The sequence below is a fragment of the Phascolarctos cinereus genome, unplaced genomic scaffold (genome assembly GCF_003287225.1).
Source record: "Phascolarctos cinereus isolate Bilbo 61053 unplaced genomic scaffold, phaCin_HiC Scaffold_3;HRSCAF=262, whole genome shotgun sequence".
In the NCBI taxonomy this organism is placed as follows: Eukaryota; Metazoa; Chordata; class Mammalia; order Diprotodontia; family Phascolarctidae; genus Phascolarctos; species Phascolarctos cinereus.
Window position 1 is genome coordinate 111,058,273 of NW_027555736.1, and position 23,735 is coordinate 111,082,007.

The following is a 23,735-nucleotide window of genomic DNA, read 5'->3' on the forward strand; positions in this document are numbered from 1 at the left end:
GCCTTTTATTTCATTCTCTTTTCAACTGAAATAGTCCTTAAAATTGGTTTGAGGGTTGTCTTTCATGTTACTTCCCCAGCCATGTACTTTGAAACTTGCCCCACATACCAAAATGGAACAATCCATCTCTTCAGGAGAAATATTCAATTAAATTCAACAAATGTTTAAGGAGTGCCAACTATGGGCAAGGTACTATGATGACCAAAACACTTTCCCTATCCCCCAAACCCAAAGCTGCCAGAAGTAGATTAAACTTATTTGAGGACATAAGCAGCTACTCATTACTGTAGCAAGTGACAGCCCAGTTTAAGCAAAGCTAAATTTAAGCAATTTTGATTTTCTAATTTGAGCTAAGGAAAATGAAAAATGGGCTGTTAATGCACTCCCTTCAGGCGCTATGAAAACTGCAAACCATTTGTAACAACAGGCTATAATTTGGTGGTTAATTATATTAATAGCAAAGTTTTACAGAAATTGAAGTAACTTGCAAGCAGATTTGGAAGGTTTAGGTAGAATGAACAATAATAATAATAATGACAATGAATAAATGGCCTACCATCTCTGCCTGGTATATAGTTGATATATGGTTGAAATATCATTTGGGGTTTCACGGAGGATAAAGATTTAGAGCTGAAAAGGACATTAGAGTCCATCAAATCCTACTACCTCATTTTATAGATGATGAAACTTAGGCACAGAGGAAATGAAGTGACTTACCCAGGATCACACAACTGGTAAGTTTCTAAGGTAGAAATTGAACCTGGCTCTTCTTGACTCCACATCTAGCACTTTATCCACTATGCCATCCTGCCTCTCAGAAATACAGCTTCATTGGTGATGTTGTGTAAGGATTCTAACATTACTGCATTTTGCCCTACTGAAAACTTGAATAAAGAATCTGCCTTAGAGATATATTCATCCCTAGGCTGTCCACTTTTTATTTTAATGCTTATCAGAAGCCTTAATATCAGGGTATGCCATGTCCACTAATCTACTTTTTAGGTTCTTGATTCAAAAGGGCAAATTGGCCACTGTTTACAGTGACAGACACTGTTTACCCTATAACCAAAAGAAGCCTTATTGAAGAACCCAGATAAGTCCAGGAGAAAAACAACTGGAGCGAAGTCACACTCCTTGAAAGAAAATAAACCACCTAGGACAAATTGGAGAAGCTTCCTGAAATCTGGAAATAATTAAAACATTAAGCTTCTCTTTCTCCTGGAATGGGGCATTCGGGAGTATTTTTTGTTTGTGTGTTAATTTAGGTTTTTTTTTCCTTTTCTTTTAGTAGAAGGCTTAACACCACCAAAAGAGTGGAGTGCTCAAAGTTGGTCCCTGCTCTGTAGTGAAAAGAACTGTCTGCCCCAGCTACTTTGGAGATTACTGAAATTATACTTCTCAGGTTGTATCAGCTGCTAAAAACAATTTCGGCTGCTCACATCTGCTGTTTTACACCCAGGGAGGGTTGCAAAGGGGAATGACTGCAGCGCTGGCTGAGGTAAGTCAAGGAGAACACAGGGATTGGCCTTGAGAGAAGAAAGGAAAGGGAAGAGGCACAATGTCAAATGGTGAGAAGACTAGAAAGGCCCCAAAGTGGCTTGACAATGAAAGTAGGAGGGTGTTGGCATGTGAACCTTCCCCCTCCCCGTCCAAATCCAGAGCCGCTGCTGTGCAGAAAAGCACCCACGCACAGGGTCACAAGGCAGCTCGGATTAAGAGGGCCCAATGCTGCTTTAGAAAATACCTATTATTTCCCCCAAAGGGGCACCTGCCAAAGAAAATGGTGCCTCTGGATGGGGAAGGCTAATGGGATCATTAATCGGTCACTAGGGGGTATGTTTCAGAACATTCTGCTATTTAGGTGAATTGTCGGGGAAAATGAGCAAGAGAACAAAACAGAATGCTTGATGTGACCCCATCCTCAGGTGAAAAATAAAATCTCAGCCATGGATAATAGGGTGATATAATTACCAAGCGGAAAAAAGTTTCCCAGGTAGCAAGGTTTTACTTCTCAATTAGAAGTTTATTAACCTATAAATATACAATCCAGATTCTTCAAAGTTGTGTTACCCATTGTCAACTGGGGGTTCTCCTTGTTACTAGGAAGAATCCACCACTATGAACCTTGTGAGCTACTTGGCTAGATATATCACAGTGCTTTCTTGGCCCCTAACTCTGAAGAAATATGCTTCTCCCTTTGTGACATAGTGGATTGAGCATCTCCCAAGGACTTGGAAATCAGAAAGACCTTCAAATCTCATGCCCAAACATTCATTCACCATCTTTGTGACCCTGGGCAATATCTCAGCCTTAGTTTCCTCATATGTTAAATGGAGATAACAACATCCATAGCACTTAACCTGACTGGGCTACTGCGAAGATCAAACGAAATAATGTAAACAAAACATTTTGCAAACTTTAAAGTGCTGTGTAAATGTCAGTTGTTGTTGCTGGATTTTTGTTGTTGTTGTTGTTGTTGTTATGCTCAGTTCTTTGAGGCTTCTTTGTAAGGTGACTCAAGCCATTGGTTTTTATACATATATATATATATACACACACACACATACATCAGAGTAATAAGACATGTAAAATCAGTGATCAGAGAAGGAAAGCAGTCTTGAAGAGGACCTCAGTTAAAATCGGGCCTCAGACACTTAACACTTACTAGTTGTGTGACCCTGGGCAAATCACTTAACCCTGATTGCCTCACCAAAAAGCAAAAACAAACAAACAAACATAAAAAGAGGAAATGTAGCATAATGCAAAGAATACTGGATAGGGTCTCAGAAGCCTGGCTCCACAACTATCCAGGAGATTCTAGACAACTCATTCCCTGTCTCTGAAGCTAGCCTGAAAAACGATGGTGAGGCCTAGATGTATCACCTCTGTGGCAGTTCTCTTTATCTCTTACCTTCTTCTTTTATTTGAGTTCTCTGACTTACTCATAACTTTCAACTTGACTATCCCATAATTTGTTCCTGTGCCAAGAGGATGGTGGGTAAACAAGACGGCACAGAAATAGCCTCTATTTGAATCACTTCAGGTTCTAGTAGGTCTAGGGAAGGCCTGAGCATTTATTCCAAGGTTCTCAGTCTTTTATAACCTTACTAGCAGTCAGCTTCCTATAGGCTTCTAAAGTATGTGTACTAAAAATAACCCTTGAGCTGTGGACTATACTAATCCCCAAATGACTGGGGTAATGTACCAGGGAAGCCCCATCCAGAGCCAAAGATTTTCACTGGCAACACAGGCAGTGAATGCTTTAATGACACTGGGATGGACAAGAGAACGGGGAAGTGACTTAGGGAGGTCAATACATCCTGTCTGTGTACTCTTGAACTGGAGTCACTAGTGGGGTCTAACCTTTTCCCTGATCATGTCCATGGCCTCTGGAGCACCTGTCACAGATATGGCCTCTTTTTCCTTCAGCAGCTCCAAAAGCATAAATGGGTTACATGGCCATATCATCCCTACACTGTGTTTTATGATTCGTAAACTGTTTCTACATCTACTTTCTTAAATATTCCTCTTAATACCCTTTGTAGGGTAAGTAGGCTAAGGGTGGGACCTGTGATTTCACTGATATCAGGAAATTCCTGGGTGAAGAACCTCCTTTTACCAGGAAGTACTGGCCAGCATCTCCTCTGAAGCTTACAGTCATAGAGCAGGGGTTCTTACTCTGGAGTATGCAGACTGGTTCATGGATAGATGTCAGGGGGAATCTATCAACTTATATGGTAGGGGGAATTACATTTTTATTGTAACCTCTAACTGAAATTCAGCATTTCCTTGTATTATGCATTTTTTAAAAAATTATTCTGAGAAGAATAGGTTTCACCAGATTTCCAAAGGAGTCTCACACACACACACACACACACACCCCCAAGGTTAAGAACTAAGAACTGCCTTAGAGTTAAGTGACTTGCCTGGGGGGGAGGGGCATAGCCAGTATGCATCAGAGGTAAGGCTTGAACCCAGATCTGTCCTGACTCCAAAAATAATCTCCATCTGCTATACCATGTCGAGAGGTAGGTAACTAGAAAAAATATTATTATCTCTATTTTACAAATGAGGCAGGTAAGACACGTTAAAGTCACAAAGCTAGTTAAATAGAGGACTTGAAGCCCTGTCTCTAGACTCCTGATCTGGTCAGTACTCTCTATCCTCTTGCTACTGTACCACAAAGTCCTCTTGAACACTAAGCAGCAACAGAGGTCAGTGCCACTGGCATCCTGGACCTAGGCAGTGTGCTAGGGATAATCATGACAGCAGCTCTGGAAGACACTGAGAGATCTACATGAGGATGGGAATCAGCAGGAGAACCTGGCCACTGTTCAGTGGGGAGTGGGAAGAGAAGATCTTCCAATGCCTTGGTGGATGCATTGAAGCACAGCTCTTGATGGCAAGCACTGCTGGGCAGAAGCTGTCACAGACTGGTGGGCAGCCTTAAGGAATCGTCCAACCAGGATGAGGTGGTCAGTGGTGGGATGGGCACTGAATTTGGAGCCAGAGAACCTGGGTTGGGCTCCCAGTTCTGCCTCTTTCTACTTGCGTGATGGTGGGCAAGTTACTGAATCTCTCTGTGCCTCAGTCTCTTCATATATAAAAAGAAAATGGTGGAGCTGGAATAGAAGATCACTAAATTCCCTTTCAGCTCTAAACATATGATCCTCTGAACTCCTTTGGAGGCCTATGAACCTGAAACTGACTCAAATACAGAGGTTCTGGGATCCTTTCAGGGGTCTATGAGGTTAGGACTGTTTTCATAGTAATCCTAAGATATTTTAATGGTAAATATTGGAAGATATATAATCCACATAAATAAAAGCTCTTTGGGGTCCTCAATAGTTTTTAAGAGTGTAAAAAGGTCCTGAGACCAAGAAGTTTGACAACTAACAGCTATCGTTGCAAAGCAGATAACATTTGTGAAGTGTGTAGAAAGTTTGGAAAGGAATACATATTGTTCTCTTTAGCCATACTCATCCCCGGCACCATTCTGTTAGATTGGAGTCAGCCAAGCAGTGGGATCAACTGAGATGATTATATATATATATAAATATGTATATCACGGGTCTAGATCACCAAAGCTTACATTACCCTAAGGACAAAGTAAGTAGTGGGCAGGCAAGGCGAGGTCATTCATCCTAATGCCAGTGCAAGGAGGAGGAGACCTAGTCCTGAATCTGATCAAGGAAGGGCTCTATCACTGCACCACAAAGTCCAGTCCTGAACATCAAATGGCAAGACAGATGCAGTGACACCAATGTCTCTGAATACAACCAGTCTACCAACACTGAAGGGATGCTGCAGTGGCAAAAAGAAGAAAACAGAATACTCTAGAGCCCACAGTCCATGGCTGTAGCAGTCAGGAAAGATCCATGGCAGTAGTTGTTCTGATAGCTGCCAGGGGGCTTCTGCTGCTTTTTAAAATGTGACAGCTCAGGCCTGCCCACTTAGCCCTCTACTCTCTGGACAACCTCTTGGGATTTAAAAGAGTTATCTACACTACTACTACAAACATGAGGGCCACAACACTTCCAAGTAAGGCTCAAACTAGAATGAAATGTAATTGGGAAATATTTAACCAAATAAATAAAAATACAATAAAACACTGATAATATTAACATGTTTTTCTAAGTCAACACGCAGCCTGCACAGATCCTTTTCTATGGTTTAGTGGCCCCATTTTCCATGAGTTTGATACTACTGATCTATATTGATGGACACTAAACACCCTGTAAAGATACAAACACTCCATGGGCTGCAGACATAGGCCTTCAGCCTCTCTCCTTGTATTATTGCCATCCTCTGAGGACTGAGGAGTGTTTGCTATAGAGACCTTCACACACCTTTAAATTCAATGAACTTCAATGTAAGTGATTAGCATAGTGCCTTATCCATAATAGGAGCTCAGAAATATTAATTGAATGATTCTACAGAGTTAGAATCAAAGTTATTTTTAAAAGGTATATCTGGGGGCAGCTAGCTGGCGCAGTGGATAGAGCACCGGCCCTGGATTCAGGGGGACCTGAGTTCAAATCCAGCCTCAGACACATAACACTTACTAACTGTGTGACCCTGGGCAAGTCACTTAACCCCATTGCCTAAAATAACAACAACAAAAAAAGGTATATCTGCCATTAGAGATCTCTCTGGACTGAGATATACACATCCCTGTGTTCTATACAGTTACCAAAAAATGGAGATGGGGGAAGAAGTTAGTAGAAACTGAGAAAAGTGTATATGCTATTACACTCCCAAAAACTTTGTGGTTTTATGGTTCTGGATCTCCAGGGGTAACAAGAGCACTTCAGGAAGATGTTTTCCTAGCACCATTAGAGATTATTTGTAACAAATCACTATCACTGTGTTATCAGTTGAAGGAAGATGTCCAAAATGTTAGGCATCTGGACCCACTTTGGAGAATCTATGGATGGACATGGACCAGAATTGCACAAGATAAGAAGGCATGGATTGATTGCAATTTGTACTACTGTAGGAAGTGCCCAAGTGCATGAGGTCACAGATCCAGTGCATTACCATTTGACAACCATCCTGTCAACTCTGCTGGTTCTCCCTAGTTGGGTGAATCAGCCAGTATGTACACCTTCCCTACAGGCCATGGCCCTCTATCCTTGGAAAGTGATGTCACTCACCACAAACACTCAATGGCCATTTTACACTCTCAGTTAACTGGGATTATTCTAGACTGGAATGAGCAAAATCTATCTCAGTTAATCCTTTTCTTCTGTATCACTGCTTACCTTTATGAATTCAACCTTTTCCTCATGGCAGATCTCCTCAATTGTTTCCATAAGTTCCTTACAAGTGTCAAGGTTTTCACCACAACTGACCAGCTGTCCATACAATGCTTCTATTTTCTCTCTCTTCTTTTCCCCTAAAGCTTGCATTTTTTCTTCATATTTCTGAGCAAGAGTTTCCAAGATCTCATTATAATGCAACTCAAAGTTCTGCTCCTGTCTTCCAAAATTCTCCTGTAGTATATTTGAGACAAGTTATTTTAGTTTACATGATCACAAATCATACCATTTTCAGCCACATTTTATAGTTGAGCACCTTAAAATGTTCAGCTGTTGAATTTAGAGATAGAAGGGATTTTAAGATCAACTAATTCAAACCCTTGGAGTATATAGGAAAGGAAAACTAAGGCTCAGAAAGTTAAGTGGTTTGTCTATGATAACAATGCTGATCAGTGGAAGACCCAGAACTAGAACAAAGATCTTTTCATTCCTAGTCATAATAAGTCAATAAAATTTATTAAGCACTTACTGTGTTCCAGGCACTGTCCTAAGTGTTGGAAATACAAGGAATGGCAAAAGATAGACCTTGGCCTAAAGGAGCTCACAGTCTAATGGGAGAGACAACATGCAAACAACTATGTACAAACAAGTTATAAATAGGATAAATTGGAAATAACCTAGGGAAAGCATTTTAATTAAGGGAGATTGAAAAAGGCTTCCTGTGTAAGGTGTGAGGTAGGGGACAGTCAGTGAAAATGCCTGGAATCTGGGGATAGCTATGTTCAGAGGCAGTAAGGTAGCATGGGGTGGGCATAGCTCTGGGCCTGTAGTCAGGAAGACCTGAGTTTAAGTTTGACCCAGAAACTTACCAGCTGTGTGATCCTGGGCATGTAACTTAACTTCTGTCTGCCTCAGTTTCCTCAACTGTCTCAGGGCTGTCGTGAGGACCAAATGAAATAATATTTACAAAACACTTAGCACAGTGCTGGGCACACAGCAGGTGCTTAATAAATATTTCCTTCCTTCCTTCCTTAGAGATCATCTATTCCATCCTCTATATTTTACAGATGAAGAAACCAGGTGTGGAAAGGTTAAGCAATTTACCCAAGGTCACAAGGTGGTAAGTGGCAGAGCCAGAATAAAATCTCAGGTCATTAGACTCTAAAACCTATTATCCTATCTAAGTTTCTAGGGGTAGAGGGAGGGGTGGGGAAGGTAGGCAAGATCATGAACTCAATCCACTTTCTGAACATTCCAGAGTCAACATAAAGCAAGGATTGCATAGCTTAACAACTGAAACAGGCAACTAGGTGGCATAGTGGATAGAGCGCCAGGTCTGGAGTCAGGAAGAGTCACCTACCCAAGTTCAAATGCAGCCTCAGATATTTATTAGCTGTGTGACCCTGGGCAAGTCACTTAACCCTGTTCACCTCCATTTCCTCATCTGTAAAATGAGTTAGAGAAGGAAATGGCAAACCATTCTGGTATCTTTGCCAAGAGAACTCCAAATGGGGTCACAAAGAGTTAGAGATGACTAAACAACAACAGTTGAAAGCATTTGAACTAGTTTCTATTCTCAATGGATGCTGTGGTTCATTCAGGTTAAGGGACTTGACCAAGGGTTTCTAGTCTAGTTACATTATCAGCAAAACCTGAACTAGAATCCAGCTCTTCCAAATTGGATTCCATTGTTTTCTCCACTGTGACCTTGAACAATCAAGGTCAAATTCTGTCAATCTCTCTTGGGAAATCCAGTCTTGTTTCATTTCTGCCCTGAAACATTTGAAGTGTAGTTTATATAATCTGTTAAAACCTACATTTATTCATAGAGGTATCTAACTTCCAATCTTTTTTTTGACTGCTGAAATGTATTCCCTATAATTTCATCTTCTGTAGGAATGAAGAAAGGGTGTCCAATGCTCTTTCACATTCTTACAGAGAGTTAGAGATATAATTGTTAAATCTTAGAGTCAGAAGGGGGCCCCTTTAATGTTTCCTGATAGCATATTTTCTATCATTTGCATCAGTGAACACACATTTACCAACAGTGTTGTGCTAGGGGCAGAAATGCTATAAGAGAAGACATTCTCTGCACCCAAGGAGCTTATGATCTCATTGAAAAAATAAGACTAACAAACACAATACATTTATAATCCCGGATAAGGCAGCGCATAAATGAAGTGCTACTTTCATAGAACTGCCATGAGAAAAGGAAGAAAGAGCTCATGGTGGGCAGCAGTAATCAGGAAAGTAATCAGAAAAATTCCCTTGTAGAAGGGAAGTGATCGAAGTCTTGGAGAATAGGTAGGCTCTGGCTAAGTTGGGGACAAGAGGAAGGGAATTATAGTCAGAGGGAATAACATGAGCAAAGACTCAGAGGTGAATCTGCTTATGATTTCTTTGGAGAGTAGCAAACAGACTAGGTTGGCTAGAGTGGAAAGTCTGCACTGAGGAGCAATTCAAGAGATAAGATTGGATGAGTGGGAGGGAGAGAGAAAGACTGTACAGAGCCTTCGAGACCAGAGTTGTAAAAGCCAAACTAGAGTTTGTATTCTATCCCAGAAACAAGTTCCTATTAGCCATTTCCAACTGATGCATCTCAGAATCAACAATGCTCAAAACGGAACTCTTTATCATGTTCTAAAACAGAACTCTATCTTTCCTCTCCACAATCCGCCATTCTTTGTAATTTTTCCATTTCCATCTAGGGTGCCACTGTCCTTCCAGTCACCCTGTTTACAACCTTAGGGTCATCTTTGAACTGCAACTTGCCCTCGCCTACATATCCAATCTTGTTAATTCTACCTCCATGATATCTCTCATTTTCATATAGCCACTGTTCTAGTTCAAGTTTTCATCAACTTTTGCCTGGCCTCAGGAATGTGCTGGAGCTTATTATTAAATTTTCAGTGTGAGCATTTACACCTAGGAAATTGGCCAACTATAGATCTGGGCTTGGTTTATTGTTTTGTTGATTGTCTAGACTTAAGAGAGTACAAAAAAAAAGTTAGTAAGGCAAATTAAATTTAAAAATGTGTTATGGTTGTATTCCTCCCTCCTTCAGCCATTTGTTAAACATTCACTAGCATATATACCCTTGCTGGCCAGTTCCCAGAGCCTTTACATTGGTTGCGTCTCCCCTCCTTGCCTATCTGTACTTCATACACGTCAAACATCACCAAAGTGATATTTCTAGAGTACTGGTCTGAACACATGTCATCCCTCTGCTCCAGTAGCCCCAGTGATTCCCTATTAACCTCTATGATCAAATACAAACTCATCCGTTTGACAGTCGAAGCCTTCCACAATTCGCCTACAACCTGCTTTTCCAGACTCATTACACATTATTACCCATCCTGTGTGCTATGAAACATCCAACTGTCACTTGTCCTTCATATGTGATATTCCATCTCTAGTCTCCACACCCAGTGCATGCATTTACCTCTTAGAATTCATATTCCTTAAAAGCTTTACTCAAGTGCTATTTTCTCCAGGAACTTCAGTGACTCTTACCTCTCAACTACTCTTGTGTTTACTTTGCACATACATTGAATCTACTTATACGTGTACATGTTGTTTCTCCCAATTGACTTCAGGGTCCTTGAGGAAGGAGCTATATGATTTTTTTAGGGTCCCTGAGGGAAGGAGCTGTATGACTTTTTTCTCTGTATCTTTAACTTGTCAATTGTTTTACTAAATAAGTCAATTAGGCTTTTCAAGTTTCATTTTGCTCATAAGTATAATATATAATATTTGCTCATGAGGATAATGATTGGTGATAGTGATCAAATAAGACGTTTGCAAATTGTTTTTGCAAACTTTCAAATGCTATATGTAGCCATCTATTAGTATTATTAATAAATCAATCATTTATTAACCATCTATTCTGTGTCAGGCACAGATACAAAGAAAAGACAAAAGTAGCCCTGGCCTTCAAGGAGCTCACATTCTAATGGGGGGAGACAGCATGGATGTAAATTGGTACGTCCAAGATATTACAGAGTAATGTCAGGGGGGAAGGTACTAGCAGCAGGAAAGGCTTCCAGCAGGAGGTGACATTTGAGCTGAATCTGAAGGAAGCCTGGGATTCTGAGAGATAGAGATGAGAAGAGAGAAAGCATTCCAGGAATGGGGAAAGCCAGTAGTGCCAATGCTCAAAAATGGGAATAAGGAGCATTGCATATGAGAAATACTACAGTACTATAGGCCCTGTCTACGCCACAAGGTTGTTCTGAGGATTAAATGGGATAAGTATGTAAAAGCACTTGGAAAACATAAATGAACATACAAATGTAATGTATTAATAGTAGCCAAATACATTTTGGGATTGCTATGACCATGTCTGCATTATTTCCCATGGGGAAGGAGGAACTGGCCTCCCTGAGTTGAGGCAATCCACTGATACATTTCCTTAAATATAGTTTCTTTAATTCTCATCCTTAAATATTGTTTTAATTATCTTGTCTTATAATTTTAGAGCTGACAGCAATACAATGATCCAAGACAATTCCAAAGGACTCATGATGGAAAATGCTATCCACATCTAGAGAAAGAACTGATGGAGTCTGAATGCAGATCAAAACATACTATTTTCACTTTTTGCTTGGTGGTGGTTTTTTTCTTTTTGGTCTGTTTCTTCTTTCACAATATGACTAAAATGGAAATATGTTATTCACAATTGCATATATATATAAAATCTATATCAGATTGCTTACTGTTTTAGGAAGGGGGTAAGGGATAGAAGGAGGGAGAAAAAACTTAAAACTCAAATATTTTTAATGAATGTTAAAAAACTATCTTTATATGTAATTGGAAAAAATAAAATACTATTAAAAATAATAATTTTAAAGCTGAAAGAGATCTTACAGAAAACCTCGTGTGCTCTCCTCATTTCACTGATGGGAAAGCCAGCAGACAGTAGCTCAGTAGCATAATATGGGACGGTGTTAGATTTGGAACACCTAAAGAAGACTCAAGTTCAAATCTTGCCCTAGATACTTACTAGCTAGGTAACCCTGGGTAAGCCCCTTAACCTCTTACAGCCTCAGTTTCACCATCTGTAAAATGAAGATAATAATAACTACCTCAGAGGTGTTGTGAGAATCAAATAAGATGTGTTTTTCAAAGCTTAAGGTGCTATATAAATGCTGGGGCGGGAGAAGAGTGAGAGCCCGAGTGATGCTGTCATTCACCCAGGGTCATGTGGCTAACTAGTGACAGACTAGGACTAGAATATGATTCCCAGTCTAGTTATTTCTCCACGCTACGCTGTGTCCTCTTGTACTTGGCCTCAGCCTGGGGCCAGACCTCTGGAAGGTCATTCACTGAAGAAGAGAGGAACAAGTTCCTAAGTCCCATAGGCCCACCAGTCGGATATGCCCAAAGTCCAAAGGTGAGAACAGTCAGCTTATCTGTCAAGTGTGACAATAATTTGCATTTATATCAGGCATGCAGATCATTCCTGAAAAGGACTGAGGTCAAGGAGGCCTGAGGGTTGTAGGCCGACAAATTAAAGGACCACACCTGTGTCTGACCCGGTGAAAGCTTACTCAGAGTCTGGCCAGAAGTAACAGGCTGTCAGTGAAGAGGTCGGCAGAAGGGCCTTGCACCAGGTGTGGGCAGCCAAAGGCCAGTTTGCTTCACTCAGTTTCCTACAGCATGTCACTGCCCTTGGAGCTGGAGAGCTCAGAGCCAGGCTGCCACACAGTGCTTGATGAGCCTCAGCTGTGCTATGAAAGAAGGCTGCACATGTGTTTTGATGCGCTACACTTCCCTCCAATTCCCTCCCTTCCTTCTCACAACACCCGCCCCCAATCCTCCCAACCTGGTGTGGTGGTCCTCCAAAGTCTGGATAGGCAGTCCTTACCTATCCAAATTTATTTCCCCTTATAAGCCAATCTCAGATCTCGTCAGACCAATGTCCTTCTTATCCCATGAAAATCTAAGCTGTTTCCTCACTCTCTCTCTCACTCTTCATATCCAATATGTTGCCGGGTCCTGTTGATTTTACCTTTGTAACACCTCTCATACATGCCCCCTTCTTTCCTATGACACTGCCACCACCCTGGCACAGGATTTCATCACTTCACGTCCGTCCATGTTTATTGCACTGCCCGTCATAAGTGTCTCCTCTCTCTGGCCCATCTTCCACTCATCTGTCAAAGTGATCTTCCTACAACCCAGGGCTGACTGCCTCAATCCAACCTTCCCACATCTGCTCAGTAAACTCCAGTGGCTCCCTCTGACCACCAGGATCAAACACAAAATCCTCTGTTCGACTTTTTAAAACCCTTCCTAACCTGCCATCCCTCCTCCATCTTAGTCTGCTTGCATCTTACAACTCCCTCCCCATTCAATCCAGTGACACTGTCCTCTTTGCTGTTCCTCAAACAAGACACTCCATCTCCTGACTCTGGGCATTTTTACTGGCTATCCTGAACATCTGGAATCCTCTCTTTCCTCACCCCCTGGCTGCCCTGGCTTCCTTCAAGTCCAGCTAAAACCCCACCTTCTACAAGAAGTCTTTCCCAGTCCCCTCAATATTAGCACCTTCTCTCTATCAATTACCTCTAATTTATCCTGCATATAATCTGTTTGTACATGGTTGTTTTCATGTTGCTTCCTCCACTAAATTGTGAGCTCCTCAAGAGCAGGGACTGTCTTTTGCCTTTCTTGGCATATGCAGCACTGAGCAAAGGGTCTGCCACATAGAAGGTTCTTATTAAATGTTTAATGACTGACTACCACTGTGCCTCATTTATATGACTCACACTACTGTGTGACTTTGTGCAAGCCACTTAGTCTTTCTGAATCTCAGTTTCCTCCCTTATCAAATGAGAACTTTGAATTAGATGATATTTAAGGATGCTTCTAACTCTAGCTCCTATCATGCTCTTTTCTACCCCCTTTTCCTAGAACATCCTCTCCTCTCTCTGAGTCCAATCCTTCAAAGTCCAACTCAGGTTTCCCCACCATTAAGTCTCCCTTACCCTTCCAATTCTCCCCATCCTCTGCCTTCTCTGAACTCCTATGGCACTCTATTACAAGTGTGTTGGCAGATCTGCAGTGAACATCTGTACTAGGAAATTGGCTATTAACCCTGACACACAATTTTGTACTGAATCATGTTTAGTCCTGCACTTTATTGTTTCATGTGTTAGTCTTGTCTATCCAACTAGATAAAATGTTACCTTATGCTTCTGTTTACTCCCAGCACCCTGAACTGTAATTTGCTATGACTGGTTTTTGTTGGTGCATAGAGCTGTAACTAGCTGTTTCATCCTCTGAGACCATAGCATGTCTGGGGCAAGCAGCGGGAAAGCTCTCAGATCAGTTTTATAACTTATAATTATGCAAATAATATAAGAATCATTAAGAAAAATTCAGTGGAATGAGAGAGGGAATTGGTTGCTGTAGCAACTATACTTTGTGCCTTAACAATTTTGGTGTCCCTGGGCAAATCTCTGATCACCCAGTCCTAGTTACAGCTTTTCTGATTGAGAAAACCAATGCAGTATAGGAAAGGAAAGCTCTTAATGGCGGATCGTGGTGTGCCTAAAAAAATTGCTTCATTAATATATTTAATGTATTCTGCCATGTGGTGGGGAGACCTTCATGGAGGCATTCTCTTTAGCAATTTGACAGCCTGGGCTCTCCTCCTCCAGCAAAAGTTTTGTGAAATTGCTGAGTGGCCAGTGTTTGCCCTCACTGACAGCTGTTAAATGTCAGGAGTATACAGATAGCAGGGTAATACGATAGATGCCTCAGAAGCACAGATAAGTCCCCAGAACTAGGAGTGGGTGGTGTCTTCTGTATGATTCATGTAGCCAAAATACAGATATCACCTCTCAGATCAGGTTCCTGCCTCCACCACCACCAGTTCTAGGAAGTAACTATGGAAAAAGAGCTGGGTCTTTCAAGAGACAGCCCTTAGTTTCTCCACATGTAAAGTGAGAGAGTGGTTCCGGATGTACTCTGAAGGCCTGCCCAGCTAAACGTCTACGGCAGGACACAATCGCTTGCTGCTTCTGTCCATTGCATTGTGGGAGTATGGTCACTTAGCTCAACAACAGTCTGAATCTACAACCAGGAAGCACTCTCGTTACCACTTTCACTCCATGGTAGGGGCAGCACATATGCTAGTTTAAGACAAAGGACAATGGAGCATAGTAAACAGGTAGAACTTAATTTCAGTATGTGGTGGAGGGGAACATGGAAAAGTCACTTTGATGTCCAGGGCAATTCATACGTCATCTTCAAAGCAATTCCAGAGGCTTAACTCTTCATCTTCCCCAGTACAATACTGAAGTACAGACTCAAGTGTCAGAGAACCTGGTCCTGCCTCTGATGCTTACTACCTGTATGACCCTGTGCAAATCACTTAACCTCCTTGGACCTCAGTTTCCTCATCTGTAAAAGGAGGGGGTTGTACTGGATGGCTTCTGCTCAAGTGTATGGCCTATGATCTCCATCCCATGAGCTCCAGCTGGCATCAGGGAAAGAGGAGCAGCAGTTTCTTTGTCTTCCCTAAGTTCCTGTAAGACTATTATAATCAGCTCTGTATTGAGAATCCACACTATGTAATGACTATTAACCTGCCGATTATTGATTTTGAAAAAGCACCTATTGGTAGGTTAATGAAAAAAAAATGCTCTCTTACCTCTATAGTAATGAAAACTTCCTCCAAATGACTTGCAAAGTTTTCCATTTGAATAATCTGTTCTTCCAATTTGAACATGTTTTTATGAATTTCTTCCTGTCAAACAAAAGGATTATGAGTGGCAATTGGAATGTTCTTTAAATAGAAACAGAAGGAAAAAGAGGTGTCTTATTTACCCGGGCATTTTCCGCTGCGGTGTTAAGCTGGGTTACCTCATGTTCCTTATGCTCACCAAAAAGATTGTCAAAAGCTCTGATTGGAATTTTGCAGGTGACACAGAAAATGTCAGCAGCTTCTTCCTCGTCTTCTTCTTCTGGTATGACATAGCACTCATATTCCTCACTGGAGCGACCCCGAGCGTACCTGTAGGCTTCCCTTAATTCCTGGTATTGACCTCGAGAGCCCCATGCAGGAAATCTGTTGTCCTCCTCACCTGCCTCTTCCCCTAGATATTGCCAGTCTTTCTCTTCTCTCCCTAGGTCTCTCCTCTTTGGCACAGTGTGGGGTCTGAGAGAAGAAGGAGCTGACTGGTATTCTGAAATCCCAGACCGAAGCACACTCCCTACCTCGGTCTCACCCTCCAGCTCCTTATCATCTTCAAGGCCATAGTACTGTGCTAGTTCTTCTACTTCCTTTTGGACATCATAGGTGGCCAAACTTAACTCTGGGGCCCTCTCACCTCTCTTTGGTTCTCTTGCTATTTCTCCTCTCATTTGAAATTTTTCTTCTGGAAAGATTTTCAGTCTGTCTTCAGAGTCATAGAGATCCATGTGATAAAAGTTGAAGTTCTGGCCAGCAGTAAGACTAGGGGCTGGGTCCTGATTATACAATGGAGCCCTTCCAGTTCTTTCCTCCATGGCAGCAGCAGCCCTGGACTGGGTGCCTGCTCTTCGTGGCCTTTCCAGATAAACAGTAGAGATTTTCTTGGTGCTGGAGGGTAAAGAAGACAAAATGTTAATTTGTCTGGAATCCACCTGTTCCAAATTTCTGGTGGATTTTACAGATTACTTGTGATTATTCCCATTAGAATGTTTGTTCCTTAAGAGCAGGGACAGTGTTTTTGCCTCTCTTTGCAACCCTCGCTTAGCACTTGGTACAGAATGTGGCCTTAATAAAGTTTACTGACTGACGGTTTACCTTTACACAATCAATAATAAGAGTCAACTATGTATAGTGGATCCTAATGAAGACCAGATGGCCTGGAGAATGTTCAAAGTTCTTAGGAGAAAATCTTGTTTTCTAACATTGTAGAACTGTATTTCAGGCAAGATTGTACCTAAAATGCTAGGATGCCATGATGAAATTGCTAGGCGATCAGAATTTGCCAAGCCCTGACCCAGTTTATATTTTATAAGTGGTTCTCAACTTAAAGATCAGTCAGTACAAAAGTCTGGAATGATGCTCACTGACAAAGCACAAGATTTTCATAAGAAAATACCACTGACTGACTTTTAGAAATCTACTCCAGCACGTATTCTAATGCTATATCTCACTTTGAAATGTCAAAACCCCCTTTCTGAGCATACACAGTCAGCAAACCAAGAAGCTGCAAAATAGCTTGATTTTCAACAGCCTCATTTCTGAGCACAATTTATCCCCTGACTATAATGATGAAACTGATCCCTTGGGCCTAGTCACCCAGTTGTAGTCTGATGGGTGCTGGATATTAAAGCAGAATAAGGACAATTTGACTGTTCTCCAATGCATTCATGCTGCAGGATCCCATGAAATAAAATCTTGGGTGTGTGGAAAATTGTTTTTATCATCATAGACCTTTCAAAAGTGTCATACTTACCTGCAGCTTCTAGAGACCATGCAGAAATGGACAACCTTTTCTAATTGGTTCCAACCTATTTTTTGTATGCCTGAACTTCTGCAGAAACTCCAGACTTACCTAAGAATAGCATTGTTAGACAACTCAAAACATCACCTTGAAGAAGTGGGATGTGTCTAGTAATATCTTTGCCCTCCTCAAAAGGCCTGCCCCAAAGCCTCATTGAGAGCCTCAGTTCTGAAAGACTATGCCAGTGAATGGTATGCTTTGGCAGCCTACCAAAAGATGTCATTTAAAATGTTTCTTCTGCATAGAATTCTGCTAAAAATTTAAAGATAACAAGGAGCTTGTTGATAGTTTTGGCCTGGAGCTACATTTGTAGAATGTCTTCTGATAATGATGATGATAAAATGTGGTAGCTTTGAATTAAGGCCTTGAGGAGAAAACGTACCAATACAAATCTTTGAAATCATGAAGGAAACTCGTTTAGGAGCAAGGTTTGAAAAAAAAAATAAAATAAACCCTTGAAGTGATGAAGGATATTCTTTCCTGATTCATTAACAAACACTTCAAGATAGAAGGGAGTGTGAAAGCTAACAGAAGCAGAAACGGATTCCCAGCATTTCTTCTTCTCTTTCTGATCCAAACTCCACACGGTTGCCAAAATAATCTTCCTTAAGTACATGTGACCGTGTCACTCTGCTCAAGAACTGTCAGTGTCTATTTCTTTTAATATAAAATGCAAACTTCTGCTTGGCATTTAAATCCTTTTGCAACCTGCCTCTAGTGTACCTTTTTTTGGCTTTATTCCCCATCATTCCCCTTCACATACTCTACAGTCTGGCCAAACTAGTCTACTTGTTCTGACTCAAACTTGTCATTCCATCTCCCACCTCCATGACTTTGTACAGGCTGTCCCCCATGCCTAGAATGCACTCCTTCTTTCTGAAGAAGCCTTTCTTGATCCTTCTATTTGTTAGTTACTCTGTTGCCTCAAAATCTTATGTATATATTGATCTATTGACAAGTTGTAACCTCCCGATTGCATCCAAACTCCTTGAAGTCAAAGAACATGTTTTGAGGTGTTTTTTTTTGTCTTTGTATCCCCCAATATCAGCAACACAGTAACAGCAACAACTAGTATTTATATAGCACTTTGAAGTTTGCAAAGTGCTTCACATATGTTATCTCATTCAATCCTCACAACAATCCTGTGAGGTAGCTGCTAATATTAACCCCAACTTACCGATAAGAAAACTGAGGCTGAAACAATGACTTATGGAAAGTCATATAGCTAATAAGTGTCTGAGGCAGGATTTGAACTCATCTTCCTGGCTCCAAGTTGAGCACTCTATCCACAGAACCACCCAGCTGCCTCACACATAATAGATGTGCCTTCATATAAAAATGCTCAATAAATGCTTCTTGGGTCAGATAGGAAGTGGTCTGTTGTGTTAATTATTTGGAAATAATGTAGCAAATGTCACTGAAAGTTCAAAAGATCCTGAGAAAGGTAGGGAAAATTTCTGGAAAGTAAGAAAACAACCTAGAAGGTGGCTTCAGCCTGAAATTCAATCCTTCACTTTATAGAAAGGAAGCCATACTACACTGATCAGGAAGCCTTGCAGCTGCATGTTCTACACTCACTTTTATGTTACAGAAGTAGCATGGTCCAGGGGGAGAGCAAGGACTTCAGTTTGAAGCCAGCCTCTGCTAATGGCAAGTCATTCAGTTCTTCTGACTTCAGTTTTATTGTCTGTAAAATGAGAGTGTTTGAAGAGATGAGCTCTAAGGTCTATTCTCACTCTGAATGATATCAGGCAAATGACATGGTTTTTACAAAAGTTCCCAGGTATCTCCTAAAGTCAACCTAACATTCAGCTCCATGACCCACACTTTCTAAACAAAGCGCAGGGCAATCACTGATGTTCACAATGATGGAAGCATAACAATTGTTTTAGTTAGTGATGTTGTTTTGGTCTGGTCTTGTGATTTCATCCAGTAGCATAGGAAATTCTCTATCAATTCAGCTCAGCAATTATTCTGCATCTTTTATACTCAGCTGACCACTTATTGTATTCAAGGTTCCCTTTTCTAGGCACTATGGAGGATGCAAAGAAAAAGATGATATAGTCCCCTGCCCTTAAGAGGCCTTTTTATTTTTTCTGGGTGACAAAATAAAGAAATTAAAAGAAAAAAAGTAAAAATTGAGTGAAATTTGTATCTACCCTCAGAATATTGAAAAGTGGGAGGGAAAAAACAGTTTCCTTCTCACTACAACAGTTGCCAAATATTTTATCTCTTTCCTGTTACCCACGTTACCCTTCTGGGCCTGTCACTTGTCACATACATCTGATAATGGGAGTGAGGTACAGAGTAAATTACAAGCAGGGTACTATTTCTGCCTTGGGCTCTCAAGATGGACAGAACAGTGGATTCTTAACCATCACTATGGGAACCCAAAATTCATTGGCACCAAGACTCTGGAATGACCTATTATCACTTAGCAGAGCTAAACACTTAAATGATTTAAATGTCTAGGTAAGTCACATTTAAACATTTAAATGATTTAATTTGGGTTGAGAGCAGAAATGTGCTGAAAAAAGTTTACCAAAAAATCTTGGGGAGTGGGGGTGGAGGGGAGCAGGCAGGACATACTTCTTAGTTTAATCTGTACTATTAACACTTTCTTAAACTGAAGAAAATCAACAGAACAATAAATCAAGTTGATAGGCAATCTTCAGCCAGTTTCTGAGGTGTAAACCCTCACACAGGAAATTTAGCAATCCTGCTGGTGTCGGTCCCATCTGGCTCCAGCACAGGCCTGATTGAGAGGCCACCTGACATAGTGTATGGGGGGGGCCATCTGAGAAGGAAAGAAAACTTGGGTGCAAGTCCTGCCTCTGACACAGATTAACCCTGACCATGGATAAGTTAGTTAACTTCTCCATGTCCCGGACAACTCTTAAAAATAACCACAGGTGAACTGTTATTCAATATTGTACTGGAAATGTTAGCTTTAGCAATAAGAGAAGAAAAAGAAATTGAAGGCATTGGAATAGGCAAAGAAGAAACAAAGCTATCACTCTTTGCAGATGACATGATGATATACTTAGAGAATCCTAGAGAATCAAGTAAAAAACTACTTGAAATAATAAACAACTTTAGCAAAGTTGCAGGCTATAAGATAAACCCACATAAATCATCAGCATTTCTATATATTACCAACACAGCCCAACAGCAAGAGACAGAAAGAGAAAGCCCATTTAAACTTACTGTAGACATTATAAAATATTTAGGAGTCTATCTACTGAAACAAACCCAGGAACTCTATGAACACAATTACAAAACACTTTTCACACAAATAAAATCAGATCTAAATAATTGGAAAAACATCAGTTGCTCATGGGTAGGCCGAGCTAATATAACAAAAATGACAATCCTACCTAAGCTAATTTACTTATTCAGTGCCATACCAATCAAACTACCAAAAAATTATTTTATAGAGTTAGAAAAAATAATAACAAGATTCATTTGGAAAAACAAAAGGTCCAGAATATCAAAGGAACTAACGAAAAGAAATGCAGGGGGAAGGTGGCCTGGCAATTCCAGATCTTAAATTGTATTATAAAGCAGCAATCATCAAAACTGCTTGGTACTGGCTAAGAAATAGGGAGCTGGATCAGTGGAATAGGTTAAATATGCAAGATACAGTAGTCAATGACTATAGTAATCTATTACTTGATAAACCCAAAGACCCCAACTTCTGGGATAAGAACCCACTCTTTGAAAAAAACTGCTAGGAAAACTGGAAAAGAGTATGGCAGAAATTAGGCATAGACTCCAAATCTATGGAGAACAGAAGAATTCATGACCAAAGAGGAGATAGAGAACATTATGAAAAGCAAAATGGATAATTTTGATCACATTAAATTGAAAAGTTTTTGCACAAACAAAGCCAATGCAACTAAGATTAGAAGGAAGGTAGAAAATTGGGGAAGAATTTTTGCAACCAGTCTCTCTGATAAGGCCTCATTTCTAAAATATACAGAGAATTAAGACAAATTTATAAGAACACAAGCCATTCCCCAACTGATAAATGGTCAAAGAATATGAACAGACAGTTCTCAGATGAAGAAATTAAAGCCATCTAGTCATATGAAAAAATGCTCTAAATCATTATTGATTAGAGAAATGCAAATCAAAAGAACTCTGAGGTACCACATCACACCTATCAGACTGGCCAACATGACAAAACAGGAAAATGATAAATGTTGGAGAAGATGTGGGAAAATTGGAACACTAATACATTGTTGGTGGAGTTGTGAAATGATCCAACCATTTTGGAGAACATTTTTGGAACTATGCCCAAAGGGCTACAAAAATGTGCATACCCTTTGATCCAGCAATAGCACTTCTAGGGTTATATCCTGAAGAGATCAAACAAATGGGAAAAGGACCCACATGTACAAAAATATTCATAGCAGCTCTTTTTGTGGTGGCAAAGAATTGGAAATTGAGAGAGTATGCCCATCAATTGGGGAATGACTGAGCAAGTTGTGGTATATGAATGTAATGGAATACTATTGTGCTATAAGAAATGATGAACAGGCTGACTTCAGAAAACCCTGGAAAGACTTATATGTTCTGATGGTGAGTGAAGTGAGCAGAACCAAGAGGACTTTGTACAGCCACGTTATACAATGACTAATATTGTTAAACTGAACCCTTCTCAGCATTACAAGGATCTAAGACATCTCCAGAGGCCTCGGGATGGAAAATGCTGTCCACATCCAAAGAAAGAACTATGGAAGTCGAATCGCCATCACTTATTTTTACCTTCTGTTGAGTTTTGTTTCATCTTTCTGATGGTTCCTCCTATTGGTTTTAATTTTTACTTACAACTTCACTAATGTGAAAATATGTTTAATGGGTATGTAAATGTAAAGCCTATATCAGAGTGTGCGCCATCTTGGGGAGGACGAGGGGGAGAAAGGGGGAGAAAAATTTTCAACTCAAAAGCATGTGGAAGTGATTGTTGATATAGCAAAATAAATTAATAAAATTTAAAAAAAAATAACCACAGGTGAGTTGCTTTTCTGAATTCATGGAAGGAGTCTCCTCCTTGGGTTCTTTGATGTAGAGGGGGAAGGGAGCTTAGAAATTATAGCATCTAACCCATCCATTTTACAGGCAAGGAAACTGAGGCCCAGTGAGGTTAAGAGATTTGCCTAAGTAGTGAAGAAAGGATTCTAACAGGGGTCCTCAGATTCCAAATCTTGTACTCTTTCCCCTACAGAAAAGTGGAAAGCCTGCCTCTCTACGCATCTACTACACTATTGAAATCACATATAAAAAGCTAAGGTTGGCATGAGGGTAGGGTAGGGCCTGATATATGTCATTCTTCAGTGTCTTGATAACAGTTGAAAATAAGACAACGTTCTGAAAGACAAAATAATCCCCAAAACATGGGCACTCCCTCTCATCCCCCAACAACCATTAGTTGCAATCTCTCTCTTGAGCCACAGAGACATAGAAACTGAAAGCTTGAAGGGTCATCCAGCCCAACTCTTCTGGTCTTACAGATGAGGAAGCCGAAGATAACTAAGGATAATAAAGACACCTGAAGCTTAAGGCCAGATAGACAGCTCGATTATGACTGAGTGTGGCCTCGAAGCGAGGCCCCTGGACTCGTGTGTGTCATGATCTATGATCATTAGTGTAACAAAATCTAGAAACCCAGAAAACACTCCGAGGAACAGCTGACAGCTGGGCTGTGATGGCCACAAGCCTACTGACACTCAAGCCACAGAAATCCAACCTGGTCAAAGATCTAACTCAACACAGGGAATTCTGGAAGGTGGGTTAAAGTTATAATCAGCTGGTCAGTCAACTAGCATTAAGCACTTACACTGTGCCAAGTCCTGGGGAAACAAGAAAGGCAAATGTACTGTCTATGCCTTTAAGGAGTTTACATTCTTAATGGGAGAGACAACATGTAAATAACTGTGTACATTTAAGATAGAGACAGAATAGAGGAAAAGTCATCTCAGAGGGAAGGAAGGAGGTGAGGGAAACATGTACTGATAATAATAACTGGTATTTATATAGCACTCTAAAGTTTATAAAGCATTTTACGGACATTTTGTCACTCATACCTTACAACAACCCAGTGACATAGGTACCACAGGTATTATTATTCCCATTTTGCAGATAAGAAAACTGAGGCTCAGAGAGACTAAGGGTCATGGTCACATAGTAAATAGCAGAGACAATATTTGAACTCACCTCTTCCTGACTAATTGTGGAACTTGTAACCCCTATGGCATACTGCATCTATAAGGCATTAAAAAATGAATATGTTTTGGTCTACTAAATTTACTCTACACGTACCCATAAAACTAGGAAAAACTCTTAAAGCAAATATTCCAAAGATTTAGTCTCAAGGTACCAAAGGTTTGTGCTAAAGAAGCAATGGGACTCAGCTACAGGCAGTTCTGGTCCAGTGCATTGCTATCAATTTTCTTTCCTAGTCTTTACT

At 40.6% G+C, this 23,735-nt stretch overlaps 1 protein-coding gene across 2 annotated transcripts in view; it reads right to left on the reverse strand.

Moving 5' to 3' along the window:
- Positions 1 to 23,735, reverse strand: part of FSD2 (fibronectin type III and SPRY domain containing 2) — a 74,226-nt gene that overhangs the window by 47,402 nt on the left and 3,089 nt on the right. Inside the window, exons 2-4 of one of the 2 annotated variants that reach the window (XM_078151109.1) lie at positions 15,597 to 16,350; positions 15,421 to 15,516; positions 6,765 to 6,995 (exon numbers count right to left, since the gene is read on the reverse strand). In XM_078151109.1, coding sequence (XP_078007235.1) covers positions 6,765 to 6,995; positions 15,421 to 15,516; positions 15,597 to 16,277 — 1,008 coding nt within the window. In that variant the 5' untranslated portion in view covers positions 16,278 to 16,350. The remainder of the gene's footprint in view (positions 1 to 6,764; positions 6,996 to 15,420; positions 15,517 to 15,596; positions 16,351 to 23,735) is intronic. The other variant, XM_078151110.1, reaches the window with a different exon arrangement.